The 24601-nt window shown below is 41.6% G+C and overlaps 1 protein-coding gene across 1 annotated transcript in view; it reads left to right on the top strand.

The window, feature by feature from the left end:
* The window catches only part of TOGARAM2 (TOG array regulator of axonemal microtubules 2), a 77673-nt gene that overhangs the window by 47123 nt on the left and 5949 nt on the right, over positions 1-24601 (top strand). Inside the window, exons 13-18 of the mRNA XM_048512152.1 lie at positions 599-757; positions 2484-2601; positions 2806-2909; positions 5411-5609; positions 7842-8058; positions 17697-17783. Of these exons, the coding sequence (XP_048368109.1) occupies positions 599-757; positions 2484-2601; positions 2806-2909; positions 5411-5609; positions 7842-8058; positions 17697-17783 (884 nt within the window). The remainder of the gene's footprint in view (positions 1-598; positions 758-2483; positions 2602-2805; positions 2910-5410; positions 5610-7841; positions 8059-17696; positions 17784-24601) is intronic.

Below are 24601 nucleotides of genomic sequence, written 5' to 3'. Positions count from 1 at the left end.
TTTTGCCCCAGTTTGTCCCTATTTTATCCACATGTAGTAATTGTAACATGGCTGTAACATGTATAAAGTGTTGCTTTGTAGTGTTACTGTGTATAATGTAGCCCCTTAATGTGAACATAATTTTTTTGGTTACTTAATGATTTGCTGTGTATAAAATGAAATGTTGGGCCCAGATCAGTGCTTTGTGTACTCTTTGGCTGCAAGTATTGGCAAATTTCAGAGTCCATTCCTGTGTGCTTCATTTTACTTCACTCCACCCTCTTGCATGTACTGTGCTCAATGATTACCTGCCCTGGAAATTTAGAAGGAATTGGGATGGATTCTCATTTTATCACTGAGTCAGCTGCTCTGTCTCTCTGTTAAGGTAATTGGTTTCTTAGCCCCAAGTAATATGTTTGTAGTGTGGTAGAGATGCTGACAACCACATTGGGGACCCTCAAAGAGTGATGATCTTCTTGAGGGGAAATTGACACAGGATGGAGAAATGGGTTGGAACCAACTATTCTAATCAAGGTAGAGTGTTTGCTGCGATCAGCCATTCATGCTTTCCAGGGTCCAGGATCCTGTTTCTGATTGCTTTGATATCATTTTTTTCCAGCCATCGTAATCCCCTTGTTCGAAAATCTGCTGCTGAACACTTATTGACAGTTATGGAGCAGATTGGGGCTGAGAAGCTGCTTTCAGGCAACCGAGAGAATATGGAGATGCTTGTGCAGATGCTGATCAAACTTGCTCAGGACTGCAATCAAGACACAAGGTAACCGCATACATGAGGGGTTGTATTTAGAAGAAGAAGAGTTTGGATTTATATCCCCCCTTTCTCCCCTGTAGGAGACTCAAAGGGACTTACAATCTCCTTTCCCTCCCCCCCCTCACAACAAACACCCAGTGAGGTGGGTGGGGCTGAGAGAGCTCCGAAAAGCTGTGACTAGCCCAAGATCACCCAGCTGGCGTATGTGGGAGTGCACAAGCTAATCTAGTTCCCCAGATAAGCCTCCACAGCTCAAGCAGCAGAGCGGGGAATCAAACCCGGTTCCTCCAGATTAGAATGCAGCTGCTTTTAACCACTTCTTAATCACTATGCCACTTCTTAATCACTAAGTGTCTTAATAATTCTTTGGAGCCTTTAGACCACATGAATGGTCCTTCCATACCACCACCCCCCCCCCCACCCAGCTGACTGGTCATTGATTCATTTTTATATTTACCACAGTAAATTTATTTTGGAATGTAAGCTTATATAGCAGGAATATCAAATAGCATTTCAACTATAAATAAATGTCAAAATGCAATAGCTATGCTTAATAATACAGACATCATAGCTGGACACAGACATCCTAGAGTGTGTAAATTCCTTGCCACAGAGAGTGAGATGTGCAGCATGCACACATGATGTTGGCCAGCTTAGGAGATGATGGCTTGCTTTTTAAAATTCTATGTATTTGCTAGAAAAAAATAGCAAAGGAAGTCATTTGATGTAGAGTGGTTCTATAATGAGTTGTTTTGAGAGTAGTTCAAAGTTTGAATTAAGAATGAATTTAATATGTTGCATGAGCTTTGCAACATTACATGGAAATTAATTAAAGCGTATGGTAACAAATCAGTAAAAATGTCCCTGGCATGAAATCAGATATTGAAGAAAAGTAATAGACAAGAAATGCCTTCACTATACATTTCAGGGACCAGCTGGATCTGTTGACTTTCGTTTTCTGTTTGATTTTTAGTTGTCTGTTTAAGACAGGTGTCTTACATAGCTTTTGCTATTGCCTATATTCTTCTGTCAAATACTAGATAGTATTCAAATTAAGTCAGAGCGGGAATTTAAATTTCTGTCTCTTGCAAAGCAGGTCAAGAAAAGAAAGTTAACAGACAGACTTGCGCAAAGACATAAAAATGTTATTGTAGAAGATGTGAACAGCTGCAGCTCTGTTCTGAAGAGATAACTGTGTAGTAATAGCAAGTAGAACTGAAATCTCCCTGTTTACAAATGTGTTACAGAAAGTACTGAGGAGACCTTATAGCATGAAAACCAGGTCAATGAAGGCACTCTAATTCCTATTAACATTCATAAGCTGTGTCTTAGGCCTATTCCACAAGAAAGAATCTGTACCATTTAACAGATCATAGGAGTAATCAGAGTCAACACAAGGGCTTGGAATATCTCCTGAAAAGAAAAGCAAGAAATAACACTCCTGAAAATACATTAAATAAGTTGGTATTTATTAATTGCCTGTGTTTCATTTCCTTGTTACCTGTAGGGAGCTTTATTAGCTATAAAGGCAGGAGGAGGATGGGATGCTACAACAATTTATGTTTGAAAGGAATAAAAGACGTTGCAAACAATCTGTCAATTTGTATTGCATTTTAGAAGAAATACAAACTTCAGTGGAAGCCATTATCGGGTTTCTGAATGGTTCAATGAAATCTGAAGATGAGATTTTGCTGTCAAAAGCTGTATATTAACTTTCACCTTCCTATGTTAGATTTTATGGCCGGAGGATGCTGAATATACTTAAATCCCATTCGAAATTTGATGGGTACCTGAAGCAATGTCTGCCATCACATGACTTGCGTGATGTCATGGCTACAATTAAACAGAAAGTACGTATGAGCACACAAAATATTTTGAATATATGTCTGGTGTTTTTCACTCTCTTGGTGTCTAGAAATGAAGCACATGTTTGTGTACCCGTGTCTTCTGTTCAAAAGTTATAAAGTTACAAGGTGAAAACATTGGGAACCATTTCTTAATAGAATGGGTAAAATGGCCTTTTAAAAATTTAAATGCCTTTTTTTTAAACATAGGGGGCAGAAGACCAGTCCTGCCAAGCTCCTTCTGCAAAAAGCCAAAGAGGGTCAAAAAGTGGTAGTTTGACAACCTCCCTGGACAGCATGCCTTCAGATAATGGGTATGTGCTTTTATTAGCTGTGCTTTTCTTTTGTTCATAACAATATATCACCTGCAACTGGGTTGAAACTAAGACTCAAACGCTACCAGAAGAGATTTCTGTCAGTAAAGTGAGACTTTTCCTTTCTCCTACATCATAAAATACTATTCTTAAGGACAGGAGACCCCAGGAACAGTATTGGGGAGAACTGGGGCCTGCAGCAAAAGGGGGGAAATGGCAAAAAATTGGGTTTTTTTGTGGCAGCCTTGTTAAGGTACCAGTTTAGCAGTGGTGGTGGACTCTCCCTTTTTTCTATCTGAGTGGGGTAGGCTACCACAAAAGGGCTGCTGGCCAATTGGGCCATGGAGGCAGGAAAGCCTAAAATGATGCCTGAAGCAGTTATCACAGTTATGCTTGAACTTGCTTGGGGCCTGCTGGCATTTTCCTGATTGTATTCGCAGCAAACCCTGAGAACTGACTCCCACCTAAGGCCTCCTTTGATGGCCCTGGTTAGGTGAGGCCAGCCTTTGATACAAGGTCTGACAAGCAACATAGAATGTGTGAAGGCACTGCTATGCTCAAAATGGCCCAAATTGACCCCAAAGAGGCAGACCCAGGATGAGGAAACTGCCTTCTAGTAAATTAGTTGGCCCCAGCAAGTGTCCCAGACATACATTCACACACACAGTCCAGTTTCAGTTTTCAAGGTCTAGTTCCAGGGGTTCCCAAACCTTACAGCGGCCAATCCAAGGGAAATCCTAAAGGATCATCCAAACCAAGGTCCAAACTGTGCAGTCATCTCAGAGTGGGAGCAGCAAGGTCAGTAGTAAACAGATGTGTGGCTTCCATGCAGCTATGCCTTTTTCCAGCTGCTTATAAACACAACAGCTATTTGAAGGGTCTATAATGGTATACACCTGCCAGCTGCCTCAGACCTGCTCCTGCAAACACTTGTCCTTGCTGTCCATGCTGGGCCTGTACTGGGCTGCTAGGTGTGCACTTCATCTCCTGTCCTGTCAGGCCCTGTGTGTTCTCCTATTCCATTCCTGATGCTCTGTTGACGAGGGAGGTGAATGGTCTGGCATCTGGCTTTCTGCAGCTGGTTCAGAGCTGGAGGGCTGAAGGTCACTGCATGGGTTCTGGCTGCAGTTTTGAGTCTAGCCCCATGGAGGCTGCTTCTTCTTGTGTCACTTATGTCACTAGCTGAGGACAGGCGCCAGGGCCGCCAACTGACTCCTCCCTGGAGGAATCTTTGATAATTCTTGGATGGTACTTGTCCATGATACTAAGGCTGTCAGCTGTCTTGATAAGGAAGGGCTATTTTAGAAAAATTGGCAGGAAGGTAAATTTAAAGGGGGGGGGAGTCTCCTGGACTGGCATAGTTTCTGTTCTCAGGAGAGAACACAAGAAAGGGAGAGGTAGTTGAGGGGATAGTTGAGAGGGCTGCCCCAGGTGGGTATAGGGGGAAGAGCACAAGGAAGCTTCCAGAACAAGCCTCCTAAACTGTTGCCCTGAAGTCTTGCTCTCTGCTACCACTCCTCTTCTCTCCCTGCTGTCACTGGCAGTTTTCCTTAGCTGCACTCTCTCAGCTCCTCACCCCTCTCCCAGTTTCCTACTGTGGGACAACTGAGAGCCCTCCACAACACTGCTGCCCAAGCCGTTGATTCAATTGTCCCTTGCCTAAAGTGCACTCCTCAATTCCTGCTCTTGCTCCCCACTACCACTGCCACTGCACCAGACCCTCAGGCAGAGCACACTCCTCTGAATCCAGCTGATCTCTGCTGATCCCTTTGCAAAGATGACCAAAGCCAACTTGGAGCAACTTGGCAGCCATATGACCCTAAAAGAGAAGGGGTGGACTACGGGAAATGCCCAAGGGCCTCTCCTGGTCTGTCCCTCCCTGATGAGGCAGCCAGCCATTGGCTAACTGGCTGGGCACTGTGAGACTCCCACATGGGGGTAGCAGCTGTGCCCAAGTGGCCCAGTGCCACACTGGGGGTGAACACGTGCTTCTGGGTCCTCCCCTTGTTCTGCATGCCATCCCAAAGAATGATTGTTACAAACTCTGTGCTTTTATGTTCTAGAATTTATTCTGGGCATAAGTTATCCATGAAAACTGTACATTGAGTAGGACAGTGAAAAAAAATCATGTTTGCAGATTTACCCAAGAACCTAAAAGCAAATTCTTAGCTCGACTATGTCATCCTAAGCAGTGATTTAAAATTAAAATTTGCAACATTTCTCCTGTCCTAATGTCGTCTGCCTCACATGACCTTCACTAGCTCCATGTTTGTCAAATGCAGTGCACACGCGCACCTACAACCTTGTAGCCAGAGCAAGTTATGCAAGTTGAATAAAATTAAAAGATTGTAATTAATATTCATTACCTGTTTAGAACAGATATTTTAACTTCTGCTCTCTTTTTTTGCCCAACTACATACAATGGTTTTGGATAACATAATTTTTAGATCATTGAGGGATAATACAAATTTTAAAAGCCTGTAATCCTTCCTTAACACCAGGTCTGTCTCCAGCACTCTTGCCCTACCACAACCCATGGTTCGTCGCTCATCCTTTCGAAGTTTAGAAGTAATAGAACAACTCAAAGAGCTGGATAAGATGCTGGTGGCCAAAGAATTTCAGATGAGAATGGAAGGCATAACACTGCTGATGGAGCACTGCAAGAACAACCCCCAGCTTGTCTCCTCAAATATCATCCAGGTATGGAGACTGTTTTCATGCCATCCCATAATGTAGGTTTTGGTCTGAACGTCTAACAATTTAAATAATGTACGTTTGTTTTTGCTGCATTCCCTTTGCAGCTGTCTTGATGGAAAACTCCATATCAGGTGCTGTTACTTGGCTCTCTTGTTCACGTGAGCCGAGAAAAATTAAGGTCCTGCTTTCTCAAAAGGCAGCACCATTTACCAAGAAAACTGCTGGAATAATGAAAAAATGTGTTCATATTTTATTATTTCTACGCTGCTTCTCTTCTCAGTGGGAGACCCAAAAGGAGTTTACAACATCACTCTTCCTCCCTCTGTTTTATCCTCACAAGGATTTTGTGAGGTAGGTTAGGGCTGAGAGAGACTTTGACTGACCAATAGTCACCCAGTGAGAGTCCATGGCAGAGTATCAGTTTAAACATGGGTGTCTCAGCACTTAGTCCTAGACTTTAATCACTACACCACACTGAGTTTAGTGGGGGTGTTTTCAGGCATCAGAGGAGCATCTGTAGAATACCCTGTCCAAAATGCTCCCCTATGATTACTGATTCCAGGTTTCATCATGGGGTATTCCCTCCATATCCTACAACTATCTTAGTAAAAATAACTGCTGGTTGTGACTTGTTTTTCTACCTCACCTCTCTTTCTCACAATACTAGAACCAGGGGGCATTCATTGAAAATGCTGGGGGGAAGAATTAGGACTAATAAAAGGAAACACTTCTTCACACAATGTGTGATTGGTGTTTGGAATATGCTGCCACAGGAGGTGGTGATGGCCACTAACCTGGATAGCTTTAAAAAGGGCTTGGACAGATTTATGGAGGAGAAGTCGATGTATGGCTACCAATCTTGATCCTCCTTGATCTCAGATTGCAAATGCCTTAGCAGACCAGGTGCTCAGGAGCAGCAGCAGCAGAAGGCCATTGCTTTCACCTCCTGCATGTGAGCTCCCAAAGGCACCTGGTGGGCCACTGCGAGTAGCAGAATTCTGGACTAGATGGACTCTGGTCTGATCCAGCAGGCTAGTTCTTATGTTCTTATGTTCTCTTTGCTTGTTAAAGAGGCTGGCCAGATATGCTTAACAGATTTGGGGCGGGTTGGGGAGTTTTCTTTTTTCCTCCTACACAGCAGCAGTTGTAGTTGTCAAAGGCTTTCACAGCCGGAATCATTGGGGTGTGGTGTGGTTTCCGGGCTGTATGGCCATGTTCTGGTAGCATTTTCTCCTGATGTTTTGCTTGCATCTGTGGCTGGCATCTTCAGAGGATCAGTTGTAGTTACTGCTATTTTTCCCTGGTCTGTCCCACCTGAGGATGAAGCGCATTGGCACTGTGAGACTGTGACAGAATCCATTAAAGAATAAGACAGCAATCTGCTCAAATAGTTCTTTCCATTTGAGAGGGTTGCTTTATATCCCAAATAACATACTACTCCTTAACTATCTTCACAGCTTTCCCAGAGTCAGCTAACATCATGAGGCATAGCTAGCTCACTTTTATCCAGCACAAGACATGCCATTTATTTGTATGGTGGGAAATTAACCTTACTTTTCCTGGACAACAGTGTACAGATGTACATTTCCTAGGTCAGAGATAATTGCCAGACTACTCTATATCTGGAAAATCAGAATATAAGGAATATTCTTAGGACAGGTTTGTATATGCATGGCACATCTTTTGGTGATCTGTGTGTGTGAATAACAGGGTGCCAGAGAGAACTGCTGTATCACCTCATGTGCAACACTTTTTTTCAGTAGAATCAGGGCATGCTTTTAGCTGTACTTCTGGAAGTATACAGACTTCAAGTGATATGCATCTATGAGAAAATTGCTCACGTTCTTCTTAATGGACAGCTTGGTGGGTTCGTACCAGTTTCCTCAGCAACCTCAAGCATGTTTATCAGAAGTCCAAGGTAGTAGCATGGTAGTCCCCCACCCCCTTGAAAAACTGTTTTTGGAAGGGGGTTGGCTCCAAGACAGCCACTTCACCCCAAAAATAGTTCATGAGGGCTTTCTGACAACCCCCCCTCCCAATGGGGTATGAGGCAGGATATTGCTGTTCTGTGAGTTCTGCTTTACTTACTGTACTTTGGCTCTAATCCTTTGTAAAAGTGTGGTTTCATATATGAGCTCATAATAATCTGATTGAAACCTCTCTTCCCCAGTTTTTCTGTACGCACAACTACAGTGGTCATAGCAGGATTTATCTGTTATTTTCTCACATTAACAGATCTTTGATGCATTCCTCTTGAGGCTTCAGGACTCCAACAAGAAAGTGAACCAGTACGCATTAGAATCTATTGCCTCCATGATCCCAGTCCTTAAAGATGGTTTAAATCCAGTCATGATCTCTGTAGTGACTGTAGTCACCGACAACTTAAACTCAAAGAATTCTGGGATTTACAATGCAGCTGTGAAGGTGCTGGACCAAATGATCATTAGTCTAGGTAATTATTTCCTCTCCCCCTGTTATTTCCTCTCCCTCATTTCCTCTCTTCCTATTTCTGGTGACATGGGTAATCAGGTAGTCCCATCTAGAGAATTTCTTCAATTATGAATTTCATCGCAAAGACTAAAGATAAGCCTAGACTGACCAACTCCTTTAAAACCCGTCTTTTCTCTCTGCAGTAGCTTCTATTTTGATCACAGTTTGGGTGAAAACATGCTGTAATGGCCATGGGTTACTCGACCCAAGATATTGGGACCCACTGAATATATATCCTCTGCCACCTAAGCTGTGCTGTTGAGTTTCAAAAAATGATATCACTGTATCTGCACTGTCCAGCTTTCCCCCTGTTCTTAGAAAGCAGTAAGGAGACTGGTGTAGTTCAAAGGAGCCAGGTTTGGCATGCTGTAAATTGAAAGACAAAATCTATTAACACGTGTTTTTGAACCTGTTGTTTGGTCTAATGAGACTACAGAGAGAACACACTCCTATTCTGGAGTAACTTCACTGATGTCAGTAGGACTGGTACAACTTCAGCCAGCCTGAGACCATAGGCAATATGTTCCCATTATCCCTCAGTTTATTTTTATTAAGAGCAATATGCCAGCAATAAGTAAAAGAAGGAAGGAACTCTTTTTTAATACTGTGCCACATAGATATACCTATTCTGCACATAGAACAAACTAGTCTCCAAGGCTGTAAATCTGCCACCTTTTCACCTGTGCTAAATTCTTACAAGAAGTGATATGTCATATAAATGGAATGGAAGTGAACTTGGTTCTGAAATGAAAGATGACCTTTGTAGGGAGGGTCACTCGGGGAAAATGTTGCAGGCTGGCAGGGGATCACGCATCATTAAAAGTTGATATAGCGCAATGAAAGCATGTCCTGTCTGACCTCTGTTCAGTAGTATGGGAGAGATTTATGCATTGCTTGGAGTGGGGGTGTTCAGAACATATCAATTTAAATAGAATTTGGGGTGCTCTGAAAATCAGTTTCCCAGTGAAGATGGCTGAAGTCAGATGTACACTTTCTGTAGAACATGGTAGTAAACTCCAGAAGTGGTAGCAGCTGTTCAAACTAAAGATGTGGCCACCATTTTTTGAAATTATCCCACGCACACCAAAGTCTTACATGTAGATAATTAGCATATTAGGAAGACAAGTTCTATACAAGCTGTCTTACTGCTATGCTAATTTTCTTCTTGCAACCGGAGTACAGTTCACTCTCTCACTTCCTGACTCTACTGCTCCATTCTCAGTTGATTCTGTCGCATGTGTCTGTACTGAAATGTGTTTTAAGAAGTTGTTGCCTTAGATAACTGAACATGCTCAATGGAGTATAGCTAAAGGTGTGGAGACTTTGCAGTAGAAAAGTAGTTGAATGCCTTTAGATTAAAGCAGAACAATGGTCATTTCTGCATGGTACAAATATAATGGGTTGACAAAGAAAAATATCCCAGTTTGGGCAAGAACTTCATATGGGTTTCTTCCCATGGAAGCGGGATTGGTCCACAATATTTCTGTCAAGCCAGGTTTTTCAAAAACCGCCCAAAACTGCTCTTTTTAAAAAGTCCCAGGTCAAACCTGCTTCCATGGGAATGGCATGGGTGCCAAACCACTTCATTTTTCCCACCTGCCACCCATTGTCCTGCCATATGTCATGTCAGTTTTCTTTCTGCTGAGCTGCTGGTTGGTGCGATAGCCCGCCATTTCAGAAAAGTTTTCCACGTTTTCTCCCCTTGGCAGTGACTGTGAGTGCCATTTCACCAAAATGTGTACAGCAACGAATTTACAACAAACAGGGCTGTTGCAAGCAATGCCCCTGTTCCTTTTCATTTTCTTTTTTGGATGCTCAGAGCATGTAGCTAGGCAGATGCATACCTTTGGATGCAGATGGGACGTATTGCTTTGCCCCCTTTTTGGACAGATTTTATTATTTTGTATTTCACAATTTTGAAGAGGGGGGGTTGCATGCTTCATGTTTATATGTGTCATGGTTTCAAACTCCAAAACTTTTTTCCATGCTGGAGACAGAGGAGGTTCTTCTTGGGCTCCCGGGGTTGCTGCAGGTTCTCCACCAATCAGAAGTGTTCCCTTAGTAGAGGGTGGAAGCGGGCAGAAGGGGGACTGTGGTGGTGGAACAGCCAATCAGAAAACAGGAAAAATGGAATGTTCGCACCTGCACGTTTGCATTGTTAAAAAAAAGCGGGTTCGTGCGAAGGGGCAGAAAGGAAACGGATTATTTCCATCAAGGAAAACAAGCACCCGTGAGAAGGACAAAACCGGAATAAAATAGACCTGGATTAAAAAAATAATGGATGTAACCCATTATTATTATGCTGTGCGGAATCGACCAATGAGAGAAAGATGTGGCTTACATCAGTAAAGATCAATATGACTCTACTTCACGATTTTGGCTTGAAGAACCAGTTTTGAGAATGCTCCAAAGTGTGGAGATTGTGAATTGTGACACAATCCGTCTGAAGTGGTCTTAAGATGGAGCTCTGTAAGATCTTTTGAAAAAGGTCAGTTCATGGTGATGTCTTCATATATAGTGGTTGTGAAACGAAGAGGCCATGGCTCAGTGGCTGAGCATCTGCTTGTCATGCAGAAGGTCCCAAATTAAATCTCTAGTATTTCTAGTTAAAAGGATCAGGAAGTAGGTGATGCGAAAGATGTCTGCCTGCGACTCTGCAAAGCTGCTGCCAGTCTTGCCATGCCAATGGCCTGATTCAGTATAAGGCAGCTTCATTATACAAATTAGTTCCTGTTCTGATTCACAATAGGGTAGTGACATACCTATTAGGGACACATAAGAGTTGAATGCGGATGAATATTTGCAAATGCATGAAATGCAGATCTATACCCAGAGTCCCAACTGTCCATGTGGTACAATGAAAGGTCACAAGTCGGTGAATCTTAGCAGGCCCCCACAGCTGTCAGAAGTAAAAGGTAGCTCTTATGTGGACAGATGCTTCAGGGCATCAATTAGTAAGGAATTACCCCCCCCCCCAGGACTACATGCATCCTATGGTGATTTTACAAGCAGTTTCCTTGTGAGGAATTGCCGTCTGTATCCGCCTATAGCAGTGGTGGTGAACCTATGGCATGAGTGCCAGAGGGGGCACTCAGAGCCCTCTCTGTGGGTACGCGCGCTGTTGCCCCAGTTTGGGCACTCAGCAGTGACGTAGTGCCAGGGGGGTGGGGGGTGCATGATGCATCCAGCGCACGCCCCTGTAGGACATGGCGAGGGCATTCCATGGGCATGGCGGGGGCATTCTGGGGGCGTTCCGTGGTGTGGTGGGGCAGACGGAGTGTGGCAGGGATGCAGGGCACAGGTGTGCCCCAGGCACAGTTTCCCCTTGCTCTGTCCCTGGCATTCGGTCTCTAAAAGGTTTGCCATCAATGACCTATAGAAACTCTTCATTCTGGGAGTCTTTTTTTTGGCATCTACCTGGTCTGGCATTTTGCTCTTGTTGGGGGTGGGGGGCAGGGAGGCTGTTTTCCTAAATAAGCAGGCTGTCTCTGTGGAAACCCTAAATCATGGGTTTCAGCAGCTCCTTCTCCTGTCTGCAGTTCATAAATATTTCCAACCTGTATCCTTTTTTAAAATGAAATTTATGGATTATTGAGTTCATTTCTGAAGAACAACAAGTCCAGGTCTAAATCACAGCTTGTTCCAAACGTTGTTGTTCTTCATGGGCTGAAATTGCTGTTTCCAGTAACTACACAACCAAGGACTGCTGTAAATCCGACGTCACATGGATTTATGTCAGCGCTAGAAATGCTACTTTCACTGAATGTGTCAGAAGTATCATAGAGTGTTGAAGCGTCAGTGGATTTATGATTATTCATACTCTGAATGATTTGTAAGGACAAACTTTCTGTCTAGGGAATGATTACTATATTTGGGATTAGTAAGGAATTACCCCCCACCCCCCATATCTATTGACCATGGAGTGTATGGATAGTATTCCGTGGATACGTATAGCTTGGCTCACCATGATGAGCTTAATCCTTATTAATTTCTTTGTTGAAACTTGTATGGATTGGAGCCACTGCTTCTGGATATGTGGAGTGCATTGTGCTTGTCCTGTGTGCATGTTAAGTGCCATCAAGTTGCTTCTGACTTATACTGACCCTATGAATTAATGACCTCTAAAATGTCCTGTCATTTATAGCCTTGTTTAGGTCTTATAAACAGAGAGCTGTGACTTTGTTGATTGAGTTAATCCATCTCATGCTGGGTCTTTTCTCTGTTACCTTTGGCTTTTCCTAGCATTATTGTCTTTTCCAGAGGCACTTGTCTTCTCATAATGAGACCAAAGCATCATAGCCTCAGTTCAGTCACTTTAGCTTCTATCAAATTCACGTTTATTAGCCATGGGCCATACACGCATGTTTAAGACTTCGACCCATTTTAGCTTCTAGGGAGCATTCAGACATGATTTGTTCTAGAAACTACTGATTTGTCTTTCTTGCAGTCCATGGTACCTGTAAAACTCCTTTTCAACACCACATTGCAAAGGAATAAATTTGGTTCCTGTCAACTTTCTTAACTGTCCAACGTTCACACTCCTGCATAGTAAAGGGGAATATTGTTGAATAAATTAACTTGATCTTCGTTGCTAGTGACACATTCATACACTTAAGAATCTTTTCTAGTTTCTTCATAGCTGCTCTTCCCAGCCTCAATTTCCTAATTTCTTGGTCGCAAACTCTCTTTTGGTAGATGATGGAGCCAAGGAACAGAAAACCTTAAACCATTTCAATTTTTTCATTATCAACTAAAGTTGTGTAATTATCCTGTAGTCATTGCTTTCATTTTCTTGATGTACAGCTGTAATTGTGCTTTGGTACTTTCTGTTTTAACCTTCATTTCATGTCTTTGCTATCTTCTACCTGTAATGTAGTGTCATCTGCATATCTCAAATTGTTAATGTCGCTGCCACCAGTTTTCACTCTGCCTTAATCTAAATCTAAGTCCCAACAGCTATGTTGAGTCTCTTCCATCAGTGAAGTTATGAACCAATTTATCATCCTGTATTGATACTTTATGGTCCACATCAAAAGTTAAAAACCTGAAACTGCCTTATAATGAGTCATCCTATTGCCCTACTGTGATGCACATGTACTGTGATTGTTTTAAAAATGAGTTTCAAAGGCTGCTTTAAAGGTGAACTAAAATTTCAAATCATCTGCTGTCTGATCCTTTTAACTGGAGGACCTTCTTGATGCAAAGGGGATGCTCTGAGCTGTGGCCCCTCTCCAAGTATGGTCCAGACTCTGAGAGAGAGATTCAGGATTGTCATCCACTGATTGTTCTCCTGGTTTCTAGAAATCATGAACTCTGGTCAGATATGTTAAGACTGGAGTAACTGAATGGAAAGGGTCTTGAAACCAAACTTTGTTAGGATGTTCTGAGTTACAGTGTTTTCTTTTTCCATCGCAGAAAACACTGTTCTAACTGTATGAAGAAATCCTTTCAATAGGAAAAAAGTCTTGTGAAAATGGTCCTTACTCCTTTGTTCGGTCACAAATGCATATTTGGGAATCTGTCATATTAGGCTATCAAAGACTTACATGTTTCTGAGGAAGTCGTAAAAACCCAAAAGATTAGTAATGCATTCTACAATCTAATAGCAGGAGTGCTTGGGTTTCCCTGTTAATAAAGGTAGGGCTCATTTAGACAAAATGATGAAAATTCAGAGGGGTCTTTTCCATTATGCTTTGAGCTTCTTGACTAGTAACTGATAAACTAATTTATCATTAGTGGGACAGTGTTATGGGCAGGTTAAGGAATGCACCATCAGTGTACATCACTCATTCCTCCAACTGTCACTCTGGAGTTAAACTCTATTGGTGCTTTTGTAGGGAGCAGGTATTTCAACATTCATGGTACATCTGAGAATGACAGAAGAGAGAGTAGGACTTGTACTATGGTTGCTTTAAAATGAGTTTCAAAGGCTGCTTTAAAGATGAACTAAAATCTTTATGGGTACTGATACAGGGAATGATCATCAATAATTAATACCCCACACAGCTCCTATCCTCCTCCTATTAGCATTTCAAAGCATTTGTTCATACTGCTGAAGCAAGCAGTTATCTTCTTTTATTCATCATTGAAATAACAATGTTGTCTAGCTCAAAACATACATCATCACCGTCAGAAAACAGTGAGTGTCAAGCAGAAATTGATTTTCTGATCTCTGTTTTCTCAGCTTTGCTGTAGCTGATTCTTAGTTGCAAAAACTGCAAAAATTTAAGCAGTTTAGAGGTGGGGGGTCATTGCAATTTTTTGGACAAGGTGAGAAGTAAGAAGAGGAAAGGGGACACAAATGCACACAGAGTCCCAGGTGGACTGAAAACAGGCCACAGCTTTATGGATTATAGCCAATGGAGCAATGGCGTGGCATGGGGCACAGATCCAGGCATTGGGTGACCTGCCTGTCAACTGATGCAAGGGGAAGATCCTCCTCCAACTCTTGATGGCCTGATGGGTGGCAGAAGAGTGGCAGAGGTCAGCAAAGCTGCCTTGCTACCAGATGATGCCACTGCTAAGTGCATGGCCATGACCCCCATTCCCTCAGAGAGGTGAAGCACTGGAGGATCATGGAGCTGCGAAGAAAACTAGGAAGGCTATTGATTGGTATACATTATTAGCAGAGTTTAGCAGATACCAATAAAGACCCAGATACTAATGAGTTGCTTTGTATAAATGTTTTCTAGCTAAATGGGAAGCGTAACATGGAGATAAAACAATAAATACTATACTGTACTGTTACATTTTTACAGTTGTGTCAGGACATAGCTAGGACTGAGTGATTTTCTCTCTGAATAGAACAAAGAAAACAAGTTAATTTTATAACTTCAGGTATAACTGCTCACAAACATGTAAGCAATGGCTATCTGACTGGCCAATAGTTAAACAATAAGTCAGCTCGTTAGAATGTCACCTCAACAACGTTCTTACAAACAGACAGTTAAACACTTTCATGACTAGTTGTGACAGATACTTGCAAATACCAACAAAGGCAGCTGCAGCTCTTGCACAAGAGTGCTGCATGGAGGGAGCCGTATGTGATCAGCTACTGCTAAGAGCCCACAGGACCTCCGTGAAGGAGTCCAGGTAGAGGTTTGCAGTTGGGGCTCCAGACCAGACTCTCTGCTCCTCAAAGTGAGATGAGATGTCCTGGATCCATTTTCATTTATTTGTATTGTCAGTTCTGTTCTACCATTCCCTTAAGGCTTGGAAAGGATAGCAAATTCAAAGCTTCAATAATGGCTTTCTGTGGGTCATCACTAATTAGTTTTGACAAACAGATGCAGTAATGAAAATGCCATTTCGGTGGGAAGATGCCATAACTCAGTGTTAGAATACTATGACCTTTTCCACATGCACAGTTTATCACAGTATTCCTCACTGATCAAAAATTGTGTTTTGAAAACAGAGGACTAGGAGGAGAAAATAGGTGAAGGGGAAGTTAGATGACTGTACGGAAGTGTTAATAGGTGAAGGGGAGGTTAGATAACTATACTGAAGTGTCGATAGGATCCAGTGTTTGGTAGAGTGGAGAAATAAAGACTGTTTCAGCCTGATCGTATACTCAAGGGAAGGTGGCTCAGAAATAGAGAGGTAACAATCACTGCAAAAGCGCTTGGGAAACAACAGAGGAAAAATTAAGGGAAAATATTTCTGGAAGCAAACTGGGGTGGGGCAGAGATTCAGGATTAAAAGAAAAAAAATCTGTAGCATTTGGAGGCAAGATATGTTGTAAACAACTCATGTGGAAAAGGCCTATCTATATAGACCAATTATATGGACCAATTGATTAAATTCCCTTGGGACATATTTGTGGTTTCTGTCTTGAGTCTGTTGACCTCAAAGAATAAGATTGGCTTTTCAGAATGAGCAAAGTCAGAACTTTTTGGAAAACTATTGTCACATAAAGGCTTTTTTTAAAGCTTTACCTCAAATGTATCTATAGACTGCACTTGGAGGGGTGAAGCTAGAATTTGCTCAACTGAATGTATGCCGGTGCCGTGATTTTTTCTTGACTGTGCCACAAGAGCTGACGCTGATCGTTCTTTGTCATTTGTCATGTTCTGATGGAAGCTCCATTTCCATTTTTTCCCCTGTATGGAAATTACTTCTCCATTTAACAGAATTATCATTTTTTGACCCTCCTCATGCTTGTTTGGAGAGACCTTCCACAGTATCCTTCAGTCTTGTTCTGGCCATTACCTTTTCATTTGTCCTTCACCACTAGAACTTTTTTCGTAATTCTTCCCTTTCCCCTTCTAACTGACACCTGTGTTAGACGAATATGATATTCACAGCAGTGGTTTTCAGGCTGAGTGGCAATGATATAATCCAGGAGGTTTTTGAGCTGCAGGCTGTTCTGAATGACAAAGCAAAGCCCCCTGTAATTTTTTTACTGCTTCCACAACCAAGTAGAACATTTGGATACCAACTAATCAGAAAAAGAATAGAGCAGGCCTTCGTCATTAACCTTGGAAGGGTAAGCAGTTCTCATGAAATTTCCTTTAACATTTGGACCCCCCTCCCAAAAGAGGCATTTTTTCTGATACTAATTAATTAATTAAGTAATTACTTCATTTATACAGTGGAAGACCCAAAGCACTTTACATTGTTCTCCTCTCTTCCATTTTCCCTCACAGTAGTCCTGTGAGATAGGTTAGACTCGGAGTGTGTGTGACTGGTCTAAGATCATCCAGCAAGCATGCATGGCAGATGGGGGGGATCTTTCAGATTCTAGTCCAACACTGAAACCATTATACAATACTGGTTCTCTGGCCACACTGGCTCACTAGTGTGCTGTGACTGAGTTGGCTACTCTAGCTTGGGAAATTCCTAGAGATTTGGGAGTGGTGCCAGGGGACCGCAGTGTTTGGGGAGAAGAGGAAACTCAGCAATGATGTAATGCCATGAAGCTGCCCTCTAGAGCTGCCGTGTCATCCAGAGGAGCTGATCTCTGCCATCAGGTGATCAGTTGTACTCTCAGGGGAATTCCAGACTCCACCCTGAGTTGGGTAACCCCAAAGTATACATTTTAGTATTTTTTCTGTGGTGATGGAGGGGAATCTACAAACCCTTAAGTTACACTTTATGAAATATTTTATGTTTAGAACAACACCTTTTTGTGATATGATTCATTTCAGGTGACAGATAGTGGTGACGAGTGAAGGTAATGGTGGGCAAGCAGTTGCCTGGTCTAGTAAGTGGAAGCAATGCACAGGACTGTGGCCTGATAAGTCCCAGGCAGGCTGAAGGTGCTGTGATGAGCACAGTTGTTATAATGTGACTGTATGACTGGGCCATCACGGATCTTACCCTACCGATGGCGACTTAATATTGTGCTTGGTCTTCAATCACAATGCTATCAATGGAGTCGGTTCAGACAGTCAGCTACAAGTCTTAAATATACAGTAATGCAGTGAAGGGAAATCAAATTAACACTTGTATGATCCAAGTGTTCTGAAAAGCTGAGATGTTTTTAATTTATGCTTAGAGAAAACAACTTTTAATCTAAAAATTATCAACAATGAAACAATTCCATCTCCCCCCGCTTCTCCCAATGGGCTGTTTCCCAAAATTTTGTTTTGTCCCTTGCAGATAATGCTTTGCTGCTTCAAACGTTTGCCAGCAGGGTGCGTTTCATCAGTGGCCGAGCTCTGCAGGATGTCACAGATCGCCTGTCAGGTAATGACAGCTTCACTATACTGAGGTGCTCGTGGGAAATGAAAGCTGATGGTTAGGTTTTTTCCCTGCAATGAATAAAGCAATTGCTCAGTTAATCACAGAAGGCACAGCACAGGGTCATTTACACCTATTCAAAGTGGATCTGAGGGCTACCTTTTATCTTGCTTCTGAAGTATATGGGCCAGGACACTTTCCACAGTTCCTCAGGCATATTTGGCCTGAATTTCTGACTCTCATCCTCCTATGTTGGTGTTTATAACTCAGTGAAAATTTATAACTTGAGAGTTATTTTTGAGAGTGTACTTTTAGATGTTTTTTGTAAGCTGCATGGATTTTGAAAAGATTTTTTTGAAGCCTAAATAATGGAAATAAATAAAAGCAACATAAAACACAAGAAGTCACTGACTCTGTAGTCTATTGTCCAGTCTGTTCTTGAAGCTAAACTTTAGATCACAGTTGAGATTCCAACCCATGGAACTGTCAAAAGTCACCAGATCTAAAGCTAGCTCCTCCAGGATCAAAAGTACTAGTATATTTTCTGCCAGATATTTTTGACTCTGAAACTTGGTTTAATTATTCTTTATGAGCCCCTGGCCACAGAGGGAGACCTGAATTGCATTTGTCACTTTCTCATCAGACTACTTTAGACAGCTCAATACATGAAATAAATGACCAAGCCATCTATCACGGCATAGGTCACTAAAATCCAACAGTATTCAATTATTTTCTTTTTGAAATGTATTGTTGACAGCTCAAATTTGGCAGAATTAAGGTCACTTAAGTTCAGTGATTATTCCCTTCACTCAAATTTATCCAAGAAATATTAAGTAAAGAAGTGAAAGTTTTAACCTACTTATTCCCAAAGGATGTAACTAAAGATACTATCCGCTTTATGCAGCCTCTGATTAAATAAATTGGAACTGAATATTGAAGTCAGCTGTCTCCTAACTTTTATCCATTTTGAGGCCTTACTGCTCTGAAGGAATGGTGGCTTAGATGTGACACTTCCATTTATTTCTCAAGGACTCAACAAAACAAAAACTGACATTTGTGATTTTGATTTCAAATTATCCAATCCTTGTTGATGATGGTTTAATAGGATATCCTCTCAACTAGAATCATAGAGTTGAAAGAGACCACAAGGGCCATCAGGTCCAACCCCCTTCTATGCAGGAACACACAATCAAAGCACTCCTGACATACAATCATCCAGCCTCTCTTTAAAAACTCCAAAGAAGGAGACTCCACCACTCTCTGAGGCAGTGAATTCCACTGTCGCACAACCCTGACAGTCAGAAAGTTCTTCCTAATGTTTAGGTGGAATCTCTTTTACTTCACCTTGAATCCATTACTTTGTGTCCTAGTCTCTGAGGCAGCAGAAAATAAGCATTCTCCATCTTCGACATGACATCCCTTCAAATATTTAAATGTAGCTATCATGTCCCCCTTTAACCTTCACTTCTCCAGACTAAACATCCCCAGTTCTCACAAGTCTCTCTTTGTAGGGCATGGATTCCAGACCTATTACAATTTTGGTTGCCCTACTCTGGACACGTTCCAACTTGTCAATATCCTTCTTAAATTGTGGTTTCCAGAACTGAACACAGTACTTTAGGTTAGGTCTGACCCATGCAGAGTGGAGTGGTACAATTACTTCCCTCGATCTAGACACTATACTCTTATTGATGCATCCCAGAATTGCATTGGCTTTCTTGGCTGCCATATCACACTGCTGACTCATGTTCAGTTTGTGGTCTACTAGGACTCCCAGGATTTAAGTCATGGACCTGCACACAGGTGTAATTATCCCTGACATATAGGGCTACTCCCCTGCCTTTCGTAATTGATCTATTTCTTTGGAATAGTTGTACCCCTAAATTATTACATTCCAGTTATGAGATTCATCCCACCAGGTTTCAATGATGCCTATTATATAATATTTATTATGTTGTATTAAGAGTTCCAGTTCATACTGTTTATTACCCATACTTTATACATTAGTGTAGAGACATCTAAGGCTGTGGTTCATGCCTCGTGGGTGCTTATTTAAGGTTTTATCCCCCTCACCGCTGGGTTTCTCTCTATAACTTTCAGCCTAATCTCTCTAGTACTAGGTGAACTCCTTCCTACTTGAGTATTGTCTCCCTCCCCCACTTCATTCAGTTTAAAGCCCTCCTGTTAAGGTCTGTCAATCTCGTAGCAAAAATGCTCTTCCCTACAGCCGTGAGGTATAACGCATCCCTTGCCAGTAGTCCCTCTTCATGAAACCGCAGACCATGGTCCAAGAAGCCAAACTATAATTAATTATTTTCCTTAAAAATGCTCCTTGCGTAAAACATGTTGTTGCTATATCTATTTATTATGTACATTATATATGGTCTAAAATTTATAGTCTGCCTTCCTCACTGAGATGCAAGGTGGATTCCACAGCGTAAGAGAAAACAGTTAACATGTTAGGCCATCAATAAACAGTGCAAAATCTGAAACAGAGATGAAACAAAGTATAAGCATGACACATTAAACAATATAGAAATTGCATAGTAAGATACACTTACATTTCTTTATTATTTCTTGGATGCACTTTAGTGAGTGGGGGAGAAATGTAGAGTTAATATGTGCTCTACCCAGTAGTATAGTCTACAGTCCCTATTCCTTTACCAAAGCATCATTCTAAACTCTTTTGTTTCCATTAAAAAAGCCCTTCAGTTTTGCCTAGTTTGTAGAAAGCCAGGAGAAGGAGTCTTCCTGACCTCATCAGATGGGCCATTCCATATTTTTGGGGGTGGGGGGGTGGGGGGGGCTGCAACAGAGAATGCATGTGTTTGGGCAGTTGTTGAGTTTGCCCATACATACTATTAATAATAATAAGTAGAAATATCTTACCATGTTGTTTAAATAACCTGGGTTTTTTTTAGCCTTAAATGTTTATAAAATTAATTTATTGTCCACTCTTTTCACTGGTACTCAAGGTAGGTTACATAGAGTAAATCAGTACAATAACAGGAGGGGGCATCCAATAAATGCAATAAGATTTGGGCTGCAGAAATCTGAAACCAACCAGAAATCTGAAACAGAACTGAAACAAAACTTATGCATTAATGTGATGCATTGAATCATACAAGATTTATATAGTTGGATCCTACTTACAGCAAACGGAAAATGCAAACTGTGCACAGTAGAATAGTTCACAGTCCGTAACCTTTTCATCATGTGGTATATAAAATATATCAGAAAGTAAATCACAACCATATTATTAATGCAGTGGCAATGCTGTTTATTAAAAATAGCTTAGCAAGACATTTTTACATATCACTATCATAGTCAGCAATATGTATCGACCTTGTTTATCACCGTCATTTCACAGCCATACCGGCGATCGGCATCGTAAACGGCAGCCGCAAAGCCCTTCGCATGCAGCATCCGTGGAATGCTTACAACACTGTAAGATTGAATTGTTATCCTTATATTACAACCCAAGACAAAACAGCAGTCAAATCTCAAAAACCCCAGCAGTAATATTAACAGTACTGTACCAGTATTAATAACCCAGCAAAGTTAGTAAACACTAGAAAAGATGTGCTTTTGCAAGTTTTATTAGGGAGTTAATTCATGGCTCTCAGGCTTCTATGGAGGAGGCTCCGTTTATTCCGCTACAGTTGAATAACATTCCCACTTTTTATGTCCTGTGAAGCTGTTTCTTTCCTCTTCGAAGTCAGAATGGAAGAGCATTCAGTGCAGCCATTTATTTAACTAAGTAGCACTTTATCACATTTATTTCCTTGTGTAGTGTGGTAAACAAATAGGAAATTGCTTTTACTTGTATTTCTCAGTGTGAGCTTGTTTATCTCTAGGGAATAATTGCAATGTAATTAACAAATAAAAACATTTTAATCTATTTATTCATTTAGTTTAAAAATGCAGAACCTACCTTTCAGCAAATCTCCTAAAGCAGTTTACAGTAAAATTTTTAAAAAAGGCAACAACAATTGATAACAAACAAAATTCAAAGGCACCAGAAGCCATTAAGCAAGAAAACTATCAGGAGATAAACATCATCAGATCAAACTTGTAGGGGTGCATTTCTCCAGCATGGTGTGACTGGGGTGGGGGTTAGATATTCCATTATTGGGGGGTGGGGGAATGAGAGGTATGGCAATGGAGAAGGACATGGTATGGTTCAGACAAAGACATGGAGATATGGTTTTGTTCAGTGTCCTTCTAATTGCTGTCCTATCCCAAGGCATGATGGCTGTCGAGTTTTGAGTGACATCCCTTCACTGTCACTGATGCTATGCAATGCCGGGTCTATTAAAATAAAACATAAACTATTCTTGACTATATTAAAGAGGTGACCCTGTAATGTGGGACCGAGACCTGGATGTGGGAGGAGGAAAGCGTGGCCCTTAGCGAGATTATCTCCCCAATCATTGCCAAGCCTGTAGACCTTTTTTGAAGTTTAAACATCGTCTTAATTTTCTTTAACAAAGCTTCACTTTCTTTTTTTAAAAATGATGTGAATTTACTGACCAAACCCAGAAGCACTTGGTTGCGTTACCAATAGTGACTCACCTGCCATTACAGCTACTGACCAAATTGCTCCCCTATCTTTTCTGTGCTCCCACCCATACACCTCTCCCTGGTATACAAAGGATCTGACCATACAAAGCAGGAGCTTAGACAGCTAGAGTGACTTTGGTGATGTACTTGCAATGAGGGCCTAAGAACATCTTATGTAGAGTGTTTATGAAAACCTATGAGATGACAGTAAAGGCAGCAAGAAAAGGTATATTTTTCCACCTTCATTGAGTCTCTTAGCTCTTGCCAGGCTCAGTCATTTAGGGTGGTTCAGACACTGACTGCTTACCCGGGGAGTCACAAAATAGTAGGAATTTGTCTTGGAGCCTTGAGGTCTTTGAAATTCTTCATGGATAAAGTCTTTTCTCTTTGCCATGATCTCCAAACCAATATTGAAACAGTAAATGATCTATAGGTTCCTGACTGTCATCGGGTCCAATTTTGGACTTCTTCAACTGACTCACATAGGTCCATTCCATACAACATAAATTAAAAAGCACTTTGGGGTGGAATTCTTCCCAGTCCCCCCCCCCCAAAAAAAAAACATTTGGAAAATGTTTTATTTTTGTGAAAAATTGACTTTTCCAAAAATGTTTAACTAGCAACTTTTTTCCTGAAGTCACTTTGACAATGTTTCCTGCTTGCTGTGCAGAGAGCAGGAAACATTTTATTTTTCCTGCCTGGCTTGTTACAGCTCTTACTTTCAGTTTGTGAGCAGCTCATGCCCACCATTTTCTGCTGCTTCAGGTTCCTTCATGCCACTCGTTATCTGCAGAAGGTTCCCACAGAGGTTTACTCTACTTGCAATTCAGCTGCCCACCATTTCCCTGCATAAAATACATGAATAAAGTTAGTTTGGACTGCCAATTCCATGCATGTGTTGTTGTTTCTTCTTTTAATTTAATAAAGTGTCTTTGAAGCTATAAAGACATATATGAGCATTGCAGCTGATTTTCGTATTGTGACTTCGTAACTTCAAAGACACCTCATTGAAAACAAACAAAAAGTGGGAAAATGACACATGCCCAGAATTGGCAGTCAAAATTAACTTTATCTGTGTACTTTACACAGGAAAATGGTAGGCGGATGCAATCAGATGCAATCAGCTGCAATCAGAGCAGCAGAGAACCTTCTGCAAATGGCAGGCGGCACAGAGAAGCCTGAAATGGCAGAAAATAGTTGGCGCAAGCTGCTCACAAACTGAAAGTAAAAGCTGGGGTGGGGAGAAGAGTGGACAAAAGGACCATTTTCTCCTGAAATGCTTTCCCCCCTGTATTATGTAAACAAAAAAAGCCAAAATGGTTCTTAGAAATACTGTCAATTGCTCCTTCTCTAAGGGAGTTTTCTCCAGGTCACTTAAGGAGATATCCCTTCTTAATCCATATTTGGGGCCAGCTGACCTGGCCAGCTATCATCCGGTCTCAAATTTTCCATTTCTGGGTAAGGTAGTGGAGAGAGTTGTGGCTGAGCAACTCCAGAAATTCCATCAGCTTTTGACCCTTTCCCGTTAGGCTTCCGGCCTGGTGATCCTCACAGATGATTTCTGCCAACAACTGGATTCAGGTGGGTCTGCACTGCTGATTTTACTTGATCTTTCAGCAGCATTCAATATGGTGCCTCATGAGCTATTAAATTACCTCACTGGTCTTGGACTTTCAAAGGATTACTTTACAGTGGCTTTCCTCTTTTCTCCAGGTTTGGGGATAAAAAGTTGTACTGGGGTGGAAAAGTGTCATCCTCTCTCCCCCTTCTATGTGGGGTGCTGCAAGGGTTGGTGTAACCTCAGCTTGTGGGTTCTGTGGGGCAGTACTTGGAATGAGTTGCAACAACAATTTTTAAACAACAAAATGGTTTACTTTTCTTTACAATTAACACTTTTAAAACATCAACATTTAACGTTACAATTCAAGGTCCTGTTCAGGTTGCATTTCAAGTCCTTCTATTTACAGTCTACTGATATTGCCAAGTCCAAATCTTCTTTGCAAGTTGGCTGGCTCCTGGAGACCTTAAGGGCTTGATTAACAGGTTGCAACATGATGAAGGTCTCCAGGAGAACTCTCACCCATTACAACCACAAAAGAAAACCCTTAACAAGGTGTTAAGGGCTTATAGAAATCAAGGTCCGAGTCTGGTAGCCTTGTTCTTCTGCAAAAGAGCTCTTGCAAGCCTTTCTGTTAAATTGAAGTCTCCACCCCCTTACTGGGTCAACCCATTCTGGGCCAACCCATTCTGGGCATGGGGGT

Source organism: Sphaerodactylus townsendi, linkage group LG01, assembly GCF_021028975.2.
Source record: "Sphaerodactylus townsendi isolate TG3544 linkage group LG01, MPM_Stown_v2.3, whole genome shotgun sequence".
NCBI lineage: Eukaryota > Metazoa > Chordata > Lepidosauria > Squamata > Sphaerodactylidae > Sphaerodactylus > Sphaerodactylus townsendi.
The sequence above is the reverse complement of the archived record's forward strand: the minus strand, read 5'-3'. Positions and strand labels throughout refer to the sequence as shown.